The sequence below is a fragment of the Bombina bombina genome, chromosome 1, assembly GCF_027579735.1.
Source record: "Bombina bombina isolate aBomBom1 chromosome 1, aBomBom1.pri, whole genome shotgun sequence".
Classification (NCBI taxonomy): Eukaryota; Metazoa; Chordata; class Amphibia; order Anura; family Bombinatoridae; genus Bombina; species Bombina bombina.
In genome coordinates this window covers 1,290,590,908-1,290,604,934 of record NC_069499.1, presented here as the reverse complement: position 1 = coordinate 1,290,604,934, position 14,027 = coordinate 1,290,590,908, and the positions used below count along the sequence as shown (strand labels likewise).

Below are 14,027 nucleotides of genomic sequence, written 5' to 3'. Positions count from 1 at the left end.
AAAAAAGATACAAATGGTAGGTACATAATAGTCTCAGGTCTCCTATTTGACTGCCCAGTGACATTAGCGAAAGTATACCTCCCAAATACGGGACAACATATACTTTTCAAACAAATAACTCAGTTGCTTCTTGAACACACGAAAGGCACACTGTTTATGCGAGGGGACTTCAATCTCCCTCTAGACCCCACAATGGACACATCTACAGGCAGGACCAACGTACCGAAACGAACAATCAAAGCGGTAACTACACACATACAACAATTAAAACTACATGACATCTGGAGAACCACTAACCCATCCATGCGTGACTATACCTTCTACTCACACCCGCACTGTACATACTCTAGGATTGACTATTTACTAAGTGATCAGATAGGCCTATCCATAATAGATAATTCTTCTATATTAGCAACAACTTGGTCGGACCATGCTCCGGTACTATGTAAAATAGATTGGCCAACGACTCCCATACTACCTTTCATCTGGAGACTAGATGAATCCATTCTAGACAACCCCTTAATTAAATTAGACATAGACACTGCATTGGGTCACTTCTTCCAAGAAAATACTGATGACAGCATTGCATTAACTAAACTATGGGAGGCACACAAGTGCGTGGTAAGGGGGGGGACTTCATCAAGCACAAATCTAGAGAAACCAGGGACAACAGACAATTCTTAAATTCCACATTAGCCCAAATGAGACACTGGGAATCGGAACACAAAAAGAACCCTTCTTCCACCCTAATACTAGGATCTCTCACACAAGCCAGAACTCATCTCAAAAACCATCTAACAAAAGTGTATCAGCGCAAAACTGCTTTGTTGAAACAAAGATATTTTGACACAAATGACAAAGCAGGCTCATCACTAGCAAAGGCTCTCAAACGTAAACAATTGAGCGCACATGTACACTCCATTCGAGATCAAGAGGGATACCTACACAAAGATAGCAAGAGCATAGCAGAAACATTCAGACTATATTATGAAAAACTATACAATCTAGACAATGACTGCACACAAGATGATATAGACAAATTCTTACTTGATCTTCACCTTCCCACACTTTCCACAGGGGATTTGGAGTCACTGGAGGCACCAATCTCTACAGTGGAAACCAAATCAGCTATCAAAAATATGCCCAATGGGAAGAGTCCTGGCCCTGACGATCTAAGTATTAAATATTATAAGACGTACATGCACCACCTGTTACAACCCCTTACATCTGTCTTCAACACACTCTTGAAAGATGGAGGTTTCACAGACCAAATGCTGAAGGCATATATAACTGTTCTTCCCAAACAGGGTAAAAGTCCGGACAGGCCTGAGAACTTCCGACCCATTTCTTTGCTAAACACGGACATAAAGATTTATGCAAAAATACTAGCCACAAGAATAAATAAACTCCTTCCCGCGCTGATACACCCTAACCAGGTATGCTTTGTACCCGGTAGAGAGGCGCGGGATAACACTTTAAAATACTGCAGCTGACATCACACGCTCAACTACATAATATCCCAATTGTACTGGTATCAACCGACGCCGAAAAGGCTTTCGACAGGGTTCACTGGCGGTTCTTGAGGGTGACCCTGGCCAAAATGAAATTTAGTGATAAACTTATAGCCCAGTTATCGGACTGCTCTCCGATAACTTTTACATACAGAATGGGACGAGGCAGGGTTGTCCACTCTCGCCCATACTGTTTGCTATTACCATCGAAGCATTAGCACAAAAGATTCAATCCGACGACCAAATAAAAGGCATCAAGACTAAGATATGGGAACACAAGCTTGCACTTTACGCAAACAACATTTTACTTACACTCACAGACATAGACACATCCTTACCCAAAGTACTGGAGACATTTGCAGACTATGGCAAAGTGTCAAATTTCCACCTTAACCTTAGTAAATCGGAATTGCTAAACATTACATATAACTCAGAATAGCTACCCAGAACACTACAAAACTGCCCTTTGAAAAGGCAACACTCAAAAAGGAAATATTTGGGCATATACTCCTCTCCAGACCCACAAGTGATATTCCAGGCTAATTACAAAAAATTAGAAAACAGCTTACTTGCAGACTTATCCAGCTGGAGAAACAAATCAATCTCTTGGCTAGGAAGAATTAATGTGGTGAAAATGAATGTTTTGCCAAGGTTACTTTATCTCTTACAGACGACACCCATACCACTCCCAACAGGCTACCTGGACAGAATTCAAACCCTTATAGATCAATACATCTGGAAGGGTGTCAGGCCCAGAGTGGCCAGGCGGTCTTTATATCTCCCGAAAGACAGAGGTGGGCTGGGGGTTCCTGACATCACAGCGTACAAACAAGCAATCACTCTACACAGATTATTGGACTGGTGTCACAACGACCAGGGTGAAAGAATCCAATTACAAGTTCCTCTCCAGATGGTACCTCACACCAAACAGATTACAGCGTATTTACAAGTCGGCTTTGCGGAGGTGATGGAGGGAGTGTGGTGGGGAGGGATCACTCACTCACATCTGGTGGGAATGTCCCAGACTTGACTCATACTGGACAGAGATTCTCAAACACATATAAGACACAATAGGATATACCTTGCCCAATGACCCCAGATCACTTCTCTATTTATCCTTGCCCAAAATAGAGAACAAAGTTTTTAAAGCTTTATCGATGGTTATGCTGAATAGTGCCAAAATGTTGGTGCCTAGGCACTGGAAATCTCAGACCACCCCGACCTTAGAGGAATGGAAGCAGCAGGTTTCCACATTGATTCACCTTGAAAGATTTCACCACATGATGCAAGGTACATTGGACACTCACGAACTCATGCTGGCAACATGGGCTGACGGTGATGCCAAGTCAACTGGGTAGGCCACGCCCTCGGTGACAAATTAGATCTCTATTTGGACACGGGGCGACTTGGATACACTAAGACACTAAGACGATAAAGGAAACATAGAACAGTGGGATACTTACCAATAGGGGATTCCCCATAATTCAACTCATGTCGCTAACACTTTCACATTATTATAACTCATCAGAATACAACCTAAGTGTATTGTTTTAATTTTGTTTTATTTTATTCTTTATATGCAAATGTTGATGTAAACTCTTCAGACATCCCATTCTCTCTTCATTCTGTACTTATCTCCTTAACAAGCCATTCCCAGCCTCCATTAAGAAATAGGGTGCAATACCCTCTTGGACTATATATTATAAACATTCCAGGACTGGCTTGAGTTTGTTCATTGGCAGGATGTTTCATTTTAATACCATAAGATATTAACAAGATGTACGTTATATACACATGGCTGAACTTGTAACTAATACTGATGTTGTACCTTTTTGCTTCTAATAAAGCTTTTGAAACAAAAAAAAAACAACAAAAAATGTTTCATATCCCTTTAATGTTTAAGCCCAGGGCCATGTCAAGGTCTCTCCCCTCTCCTACCCTAACCTGCAGCCACACAATGCATAACTTCAAACAAACAAACAAACAAACTAAGAACCAACATTGGTGACACAGGCCTTTGTAAATTAGAAAACACATAAATGGACTACACTCAGACTGGACACACATCTTAAATCACTGTAAAACCCACAGCCCAGAATACTTACAGACAGCTGAACAGTTTCCAGCAACTCAGACAGTTAACCCCCTATTGGCCTGGGTGACAAGCCCATAGGGAAAATTACAAAACAAAATTCCAAACACAACACACACAAAACCTAACGCTATCTGGCAAGTACACAATAATATTTAAAAGCAAAAATGCAAGTTAGTTGCATCTGGCGCCAAACTTGAGACTATTCCCCCAAATGAAGAGTCTGACGCTCAAGTAATTCGCTTCCCAGTTGTCTACTTCTGGGATATGAATGGATATGGTACACTTATATCTTTCCGCCCAGGACATAATGCGAGATACCTCCTGCATGGCTAGGGAACTCCTTTTCCCTCTTGATTTATTTACGCCACTGGCGTCACAATGTCTGAATAAAAATGGATGAAAGAAATTGATTATAGGCGTAGCCATGCTTATAAAATGTTGAAAATCTCCCTGAGTTCCAAGATATTTATTGGTAATGAAGCCTCCAGAGTAGACCAAACACCCAGGGCTCTCAAAAGGCCCCAGACTGTGGCCCATCCTAAAAGACTGACATCCGTGGTGATTATCTCCCACACTGGACAATGGAAACTCACGCCTATCGAAACTGGATGAGGAGCTATCCACCACTTCAGAGACTATCCAGTGAATTGATCTAAATGATCTCCATTCCACTGTCAGAACATGCACAAGTGCAGAGGCCTCAGATGTAACGGTGCAAACTAAATGGAGTCTGGCGCAGCTACCATGAGACCCACTACTTCCATGCACTGAGCCAGATGGAGAAGGAGCCCTTTAAAAGGTCTCGACAAGCGAACTGTAGTTTCAGAATGCACTGCTCTATCACGAAAACCTTCATGGTTACCGAGTCTATGATCGCCACTAGGAAACACACTCTCGTCTGAGGTGTTAGGAAACTTTTGGATACGTTGATTATCCAAAAATGTCTGCTAAGAAACCAAAAGTACCTTCTTTGTTGAGAAATTGCTAAAGGTAGTAAAGATGGTGCTTGAACCAAAAATATCATACATGTATTTAGCCACCGCTATTCCCTGGAGTTGAATTACAGACAGAAGAGTTCCCAGAACATTGGTAAAGATTCTGGAAGCAGTTGCTAACTCGAAGGGTAGAGCATTGAATTGGTAATGTTGGCTTAAAAATTCAAACCTTAGGTACCGATGAAGGTCTATGATTTATAGGGCTGTGGAGATATGCATCCTTTAGATCTTTTGTAGACACCCCTGATCTCACTGAGGGAAGAATCGTTCTGCTGGTTTCCATCTTGAAAGACGGGACCTTAAAAAATGTTTTTAGATTCAGTATTGGACAGAACACACCCTCCTTTTTCAGAGCAATGAAAAGATTTGAATAAAACCCTTTTCTTTGATCCTTTAACTGTACTGGAGCAATAACTCCAATGTTCTCCAGATTTCTCACAAACTGTAAAAAGGCTACTCTTTTTTTCTGGGGTTTTTGAAATGTGAGACAGAAGAAACCTCTCATAGGATCTGAAACCTATTTGTTACCCCGATACACAATTTGTATGACCCAAGCATCCTGAATTGACTGAATACAAAAATTCCCAAAAAGGCTTAGTCTGCCCCCTACCAGAGCTGGGTCTGGATTGGGGGCCGCACCTTCATGCGGTTTTGGAATCAGAGGAAGACTTCTTGTGCTGCTTGGATTTATTCCAGACAGGGTTAGGTTTCCAGGCAGTGTTTTGTGAGTCAGTCTTCTGGCCGGACGTGGACCTCTGATTTTTTTATTTTTTTTTACAAAAAGGACAAAAAGTCCACCAGGATTCCCTTTTTGTCTGTACTTCTTGCCCTGGGCAAGAAAGCCCCCTTGCCCCCTGTCACTGTAGAAATAATAGAGTCCAAACCTGGACCAAAAAGAATCTTACCCATAAATGCCAGAGTCAGCAGTCTAGACTTGTAAACCTTATCCACCGGCCATGACTTAAGCCAAAGAGCTATTCTGAAGAGAAAAGCCAAGGCTGTATTCTTAGCATTGATGCAAACAATCTGTATGATTGCATCACTTATGAAAATGTTCGCTGTTATCAAAGCCTGGATACGGCTGTGTATCTCCTCTAAAGAGTTTTCTCTAGAAAATAGATCCGCCAAGGAGTCACACCAGAAAGCTGCTGCTCCAGCAACTGTAGCAATACTCACTGCAGGTTGCAATAACAATTCTCCCTGCAAAAAAGGCGCTTCTGAGGTAACCCTCGAGCTTCCTGTCCATAGGATCTTTAAAGGATATACCAGTCTTCCAATGGAATAGTCATCCTTTTTTCTAATGTAGAAATTGCACCATCAACCTTAAAGGGACAGTAAACCTAAAAAATAATGTTATAAAATTCTGCACATAGTGCAGAATTATATAACATTATTTTACTGCTATAGTTATAAAACCCTTTTTTCCCTTTTAATATTTAAAAAACATGCCGCGTTTACAGACCCGCTCTCTGCTCTCTGCTGAGCGGGGTCTGTTTTTTTTAGTCAGCGCATCGGGCCAGCTGTATAGTCACAGCCCGGCCCGACCACGCCATAACATTAAGCGAAGCTCGCTCCTGCTGTCAGACAGAGCAGGAGCGAGCTGCACTTAGTCTTATGGCGCGGTCGGGCCGGGATGTGACTATACAACTGGCCCGATGTGCTGACTAAAAACAACAGACCCGCTCAGCAGAGAGCGGGTCTGTAAAAGCGGCATGTTTTTTTAAATATTAAAAGGGAAAAAAGGGTTTTATAACTATAGCAGTAAAATAATGTTATATAATTCTGCACTATGTGCAGAATTATATAACATTATTTTTTAGGTCCACTGTCCCTTTAAGTATGTGCCCTATAGCTCCACATTAGCCTCAGCGATAGAAAAAAGTGAATGTAAATTTTGATGAACTAGTGCCCGTTTTTTTAATAATCCTATTAAAAACAGGGGCACTTTCATTCATCAAACTTTACATTTCACTGGTTTTGTTACTTACCTCTTCATCGCTTCCACCGCAAGCCTCTTCCTACGTCAGAAATGACGATCCCGGGCTTCCTCCAATCACGGCGTTGCTTTAGGCAATAATTCCCCCGGAGGGGAAACCATGATTGAAGGATGCCGGATGGGCTGGAGAAGCTTTCAAGAAGAAAAGGTAAGTATTTTACCAAAACCAGTGAAAAGTAAACTTTGATGAATGAAAGTTCCCCTGTTTTTAATAGGATTTTTAAAAACTGGGCACTCATTCCGCAAACTTTAATTTCACTTTAAATGTTGATGCTGGAGTAAAATGGGACTCCTGGCTTATCCCATTCCTTGGTAAAGTATTTTAAGTATTTAAGTAATTAAGGAAGGGACAGGAAATGTATGAGGCGAACAAAACCTGGGTCTGAAAATGAGATCTAACTTATGTAAAGGTCTTTCCTCTGCTGGTTTAGAACCCTAAACTGCTACAGTTTTCAAGACCTCCTTTAACAGAAAACACAAATGCTGCATTTTGAATTGTAAAGTCATCTCCTTAGGTTCTTTGTCTGACAGAATCATCAGCAGATACCTCACCCTCTGACTCAGAGGATAAACCCTCCAAATCAGAGTCTGGAGACCGGCTAGCAGGTCTAGTACCAGAAGAAGCAGTACGCATGGTCTCTGAAACACGTTTAATTTTGCGCTTGCGCTTTGGAGGTGGCAAAGATTCCAGAGCATCAGAAACTGCAACTTGCAAAGGAGTCTTAAACCCCTCTGAAAAAACAGATTTAGATTTTTCCTAATTAGATTGCCCAGCTGTTATGCAAGAAGTATTGAGGAACTCGGAGATGGCGAATGGGACTGCAGAACCACAGTTAAACATGCATATTTGTGCTGGTGGGCAGACTACCACCTCCTTACATAATAAACATTTGTTTGTAGGGATCATAATATTGATGGCTATCTCCTCAGATAATACAAGAGTAGCCTCAGCATTCCCAGTCTGCTCATCTATAAGAACAGAAGAGATCAAAACCCCTGATCAAGTAGAAATAAACTATACTGAGTCAGTAGAATTTCCAAAAATATTATACTGTATAAATTCGTCCATACCAGCTTTATACGTAAATATCCTCCGGAGGTCTGGCAGAGCATTTTACTCCCTCCTGAGTACAGAGCAACAGTGCTGCAACAAAGTTTTAGCTGAACCACTCAGTCTTCGACTGAGTTCTGCACCTCCGCTCGCTGCATACTTCACAGGCCCAATAGGAAGAGACAGGGCCCACGCCAACTCTACCTGTCAGCTTGAAGAGAAAAAAAATATAACTCCCTATCCACTCACCAGAAAGAGTGTGACCCGGGAATCCCTCATGCATCTGCTTTTCATCTACGTAGTGTACCGGTCATGCAGCATGTGACCGGAGCACTTGATAGCAGTAGGATAGTGCGTGGGTTAAGGAACTACGATTGTTATAACACTCATAGTGTTTTACATGTATACACACACCCTGAGACATAAAAAAATAAGCTTGTGAACTTAATTTACACATTGCAGATAAATGTCTCCCAAATATGTTTTCTCTTTGTTCCTAAGAAATATAGGAATTATTGCCAGACAGACTTACTAAGTCAGTTTTCATGGCCATGAAAATTCTTGTGCCTCAATAAACCCTGTACTCACAGTAAGCTCTGTGTAAGTCTTGCAGAAGATCCTTGTGCTGCCACTGACAATCTGAGGATTCATGACTAGAAGCACATACACCTGGACAGCAATGGAGGAGGCTTGGGAACTTCCCAGCAACACCAGTGACCTGCTGTGTGCAAAGACTTCACTGACAATAATTACATTGCACTAGCACCAGAGCAAAAACCCCTCTCTTCTGGGTACTATCCACTGAGGATCGATAAATATGAGGATATAAGAATACGTTAACACCTATCTCTCTCTCTCCTTGCCCTCTCCTTGACGGGGCAACTACTGGGAAGCAGGAGGGATATATGTAAAGCTCTGATAAAGGTGTCTTTGCCTCCTCCTGGTGGCCAGGTGATGTACTTCCCAAGAGTAAGGATTGTGGACTCTCACTGCCATTAGAAAGAAAAGCTTTTTATTCAAGGCCTTACTGTACGAGTCAACTGCCATAAATCGCACTATTCATTTATGAATGCACAGTTTATTATTTTCTGCACAGAAAGAATAAATGGATTATTCTGTTTTTTTGTTTAGATAAGTGTTTTAATAAATAAAAGCTATTTGGTAAAAAATAGAATTGTGGGTTACTATTAAAATTGTGTGGTACAAGCATTATATAGCCAACCTAAAATGTAAAAATAAAACAGAAAATTTTACTTTTGCGTTCACTTAGGAAGAAGGAACAAAATGTTCAATAAAAGACCAGAGAATAGTGTTTTTTTCTATTCTTTACAGCTAAGCAACAACTAAATCATATAATTACTTGCAGGTACACATTTTAAAGAATACATGCAAAAAAATAAAATTAAAAAATTAAAAAGCATCGACTTGTAATGTAGTTTAAGAGATATATAACTGAACATAAAAAAAAGAAAGAAAAGAGAGAAAAATGTATTGCAACATACATACTGGTTACAACCTTCTTTCATTTACAAATTATACATTATTAGAGTACTATATTTTGTCCTCAATGATTACATCATTTTGAAATAAGGGACACGGTATTGTAAAACTGGAGTCCTCTTAATGTGCTTCCAATGACTTGTTATATATGCTGAACAATATAAAAATGTATAGGAAATTGTCCCTTTAGGTTTATTTTTGTATATGAATGAGCTGGTTTTGCTCTTTGAAAGCACAACTCATTAAAATGGGCTGAGCTTGCATGGAGATTAATTCTTTATCTTATCACTCTTTATGCACACACACAGTCTCTCTATCTAATCTGAGTGCATACTTAGAAAGTTGAAACAATTGAGAGTACTTATTCCTCCTACCACCTACTGGGAGTGTAATTTATTCTCCTGGTTATGTTTACATGGCTTACAACAGGCAAAATACGCTATTTAAAATGACAAAATAAAGCTAAATAAGCTATTTCTCCAGCAGGAAAAACAGATGTTTGGGAGCACATTAAAAGGGTAGACATTTTTACAGCACCTAAACCTCTAAAATCAGTAAACCTTTACGTGAAAATACATGTAAAATGTTCCATGTAAAATTAAAGTAATGCTCATTGTTTTTTTTCCCTCCTTTGCAATAGGTTAAAATCTGTCACACAGTCACAAAGGGAAACTTAATATATATATATAGTATATGTATATATAGACATGCATACATACATAATCAAAAAGCTTAGTATGAATCTTTAAAACAACAAAAACATAAATAACCACAAAATAACAATATCAAAATCTTATATTAATTTCTTATGGACTAAAAGTGTTGCCCATGCTGACCTTGTATTCCCATTCATAAGGTAAGACGGTTAATCTACATTGTGCAAATGGTGAAGACACCAAATAGCTAGATATTTTATTCCAAAGTGTGACTAGATCGTTCCACTATAAAGCACACACAAAATCATACAGAGTTATTCACCAACCACATCATACCTTCTTCTAGTTCAGGGCTTACTACCTCTGACAAATCTTCCTGGTTATTATCAGAGATTTCATGTACATCATCAGCCATGGTATCAGGAGGTTGGAGTTTTTCCTAAGGAAAAACAAAATTTGTAAATACTGTTCAAAATAGCAAAAATATTATTAAATAACACTATACATAAACATATTATTAAATAACACTATACATAAACATATTATTAAATAGCGCTATACATAAACATATTATTAAATAACGCTATACATAAACATATTATTAAATAGCGCTATACATAAACATATTATTAAATAACACTATACATAAACATATTATTAAATAGCGCTATACATAAACATATTATTAAATAGCGCTATACATAAACATATTATTAAATAGCGCTATACATAAACATATTATTAAATAACACTATACATAAACATATTATTAAATAACGCTATACATAAACATATTATTAAATAACACTATACATAAACATATTATTAAATAGTGCTATACATAAACATATTATTAAATAACGCTATACATAAACATATTATTAAATAACGCTATACATAAACATATTATTAAATAACGCTATACATAAACATATTATTAAATAACACTATACATAAACATATTAATAAATAACACTATACATAAACATATTATTAAATAACGCTATACATAAACATATTATTAAATAGCGCTATACATAAACATATTATTAAATAACGCTATACATAAACATATTATTAAATAGCGCTATACATAAACATATTATTAAATAGCGCTATACATAAACATATTATTAAATAACACTATATATATATGCTGATTTAGTATTTACAACCAATGAAGTATCTGATTCAGAAAGAAGTCAATTGGAAAGTGGATTTAAATGCCATGCTCTATTATCAAATGTACTTTTTTATTGTTTGCTTTGCTGAGAAGGAAACTTAGGTAGATCCAGGAGCAGCAATGCACTACTGGGAGATAGCTGTTACTGCACAAATATACCTCTAGTCATTAGGTCACTAGTGTTCAGCTAACACCCAGTACAGCACTGCTGCTCCTGAGTCTACTTAGGTTTACTCTTCAAAGGATACCAAAAGAAAGAAGCAAATTTGAAATTATTATTATTAATAATAATAATAGATTATAGTAAATAGTAGATAAAACTTTGAATCCCATCTTCAATTTCCACTTCAAATTAAAGAAACATGACACCCCAAAATTTTCTTTCATGATTCAGATAGATCATATCATTTAAGGCAACTTCCCAATTTACTATAATCAATATTACTTTATTCTCCTGATATCCTTTATTGAAGGAGCAACAATTCACTACTGGGACCTAGCTGAACACATCAGGTGAGCCAATGATAGGAGGCATATATGTGCAGCCACCAATCAGCAACTAGCTCCCAGAAGTGCATTGCTGCGCCTACCTAGGATTTATTTTCAACAAAGGGTAACAAAAGAACAAAGCAAATTAGATAATAGAAATAAATTGAAAGTTACTAAAAACAAAAATGTATGCTTACCTGATAAATTAATTTTTTTCTTGGTGGCAAGAGTCCACGGGCTATCATATCTGAGATATAATTCCAGTCCAGCTCCCTCCTACTTTACTGTATACCTCAGTCTAAATTATAGCCAAGAAAAAGAGAACAGAAAAGCAGGAAAAGACAAAGCAGGGCAAATGAAGTGCAAACTAGAACAGTTGCAAAATTAATAAACAAATGGATGGGTATTGTGGACTCTCACCACCATTAAAGAAATACATTTATCAGGTAAGCATACATTTTGTATTCTTTCATAATGTGGTGAGAGTCAACAAGCCATCACATGTGGGAACTTGTACCTAAGCTGTGAAGTCCACAAGATCACCATAGAAATTGTTATAGCCTTCTGACCCTTATATGTAAATAAGGAAGAAGTTGACAAAAATTCCTATTAGCCCCTAATTTCAGAGTCCTCACCACATCCAAATTATGCAACAGGCACTCTGTAGAATTTTTAGGAGCTAGACATAATGAGGAAATCACAATTTCCTGATTAATGGTATCTAAAGAAACCACCTTAGGAAGCAAAAAAAAAACATATGACAACACAGATAATTCAGAAAGCCTTCTAGCTGACGAAATAGATTAAATTAATAAAACCTTTTTAGGACAATAAATAGCTGAATAACCATACCACGCTATGGTTTAAAAGGAGGAGCCTGCAAAACTCTTAGAACCATATTTAGATTCTGAGGAGACACAGATCAAATCCTAAATGAAAACTCAAACATCAGGCAACCACCAGTCTACAATTTGATTGAACACATATTTGCTTTGAGACCACTCTCCCAGGTAGTGAACCTGAAAACTGAGAGATTGCTTCCCAGTTGAAAATACCAGAATAGGATAGTAGATTTTATACAGTGATTGGATTCTACCCCTCTTAAAATGCGAGAGGGGTGAGACCTTGTGCATTGTCAAGAGGATCAGAGTTCCGTCCTGTTGACTGATGTATGCCATGGCCATGACATTGTCAGATTGATATCTCAGAAAACAGTCCTGTTTGAGAAGAACCTAAAACAATGTTAAGAGGTATCCCTGCCTTCACCAAGACTACTAGACAGCGCCCCTAAACTTATATACTGGCATACTTTGTGATGACGAAGAAGGTCTCAAATAGTTTTTATGTATTAGAGCAAGAGAAATCACTGAATCAAGAACTAATGCCTGTGTGAGTAAAGGATCTCTGTGACAACACACGTTACAGTAACTCACTACCCAGCAACAGACTATACAGAGAGAAGAGAAGCTGTCCGTCTAGTAAAGAGACCTCAAAGCCGAAATTGGACAAATAAATTAAGCTGGTCAGTCTGTGGAATCTTAAAAAGTTGTGGGGGGAAAAAAAAACAAAAAAAACTTGTGTGTTCTTTACCAACTGGAAGAAAAAGAAATACAGCTATATCTTCCAGGCAATGAAAATATTAACAAAGGGCGTTTGCCTTTATGTGATCATGCAACATGAGGAACCTATATCGAGGAGGACAGGCCAAGGACCTTACCTGTATCACTAGACCACTATAGGTAGTAACCAAGGAACTTTATCAGGCCATATTACAGCTTGGCTAGAAAGAGTCTATCTGTGCACCACAGGAACTGAATCGGTTCAGGACAAAATAATCATGCTGACTTTAAAGTTTAAGCAGATCTCCTAGATAGGTTGACTTATGCCATGCAAAAAGACTGTGAGTAAACAAACTGACTTGAGAAAGCACAAGACCGAGTTTATTTGCCTGGCAAACGAAAGAAAAATGAAAATGACTAGGAAAGATGGTCTTGTTTAACCATAAGGCTCACCTTGTCAGGACTACTAAGCCACTTTGTAGCATTAACATAGACAAATCCCAGAAATGCAACACAGATAAAAGAGTTAGTAAATTAACCTAATTAATCTGGGGAATCCAGAATGTCCTGCATAGAAAACTGCTGGGAGGCTGTGCTGTGATAACCCTACAAATTCCTCTAAGGAACAGTATATGCTATTTGCAAGAATAGGAATAACCCTCCTCCACCTTGGGAAAGGTTCCATAAAGTTCCCAGTTAAAAGTCATAACTGAAAAAAATTGTGTGTGTGTATGCAGATGGAACAAATTAAATACATATACACACACACACACACACACAGTTAGTGTTGGAGGGAGTTATTTTTATTTTCTGTCTTTTCCTACGTAATGCTGTTTTTACATAAGTTCATTATTTCTGTACTGTTTTTCTATCAGAGACAGTAACCAAACAGTTTATTCATAGAAGACAAATCTTCACATTTATTTGACATAGGCAGGAATGCATAGTCCCTGGTTTTACTTTCAAACTAAGGTTTTTTGTTATATGTGCGT

General features: G+C 38.2%; 1 protein-coding gene across 1 annotated transcript in view; it reads right to left on the bottom strand.

Moving 5' to 3' along the window:
- Window positions 1-14,027, bottom strand: part of CEP89 (centrosomal protein 89) — an 805,336-nt gene that overhangs the window by 761,065 nt on the left and 30,244 nt on the right. Inside the window, exon 5 of the mRNA XM_053701611.1 lies at window positions 10,141-10,243. Within this exon, the coding sequence (XP_053557586.1) occupies window positions 10,141-10,243 (103 nt within the window). The remainder of the gene's footprint in view (window positions 1-10,140; window positions 10,244-14,027) is intronic.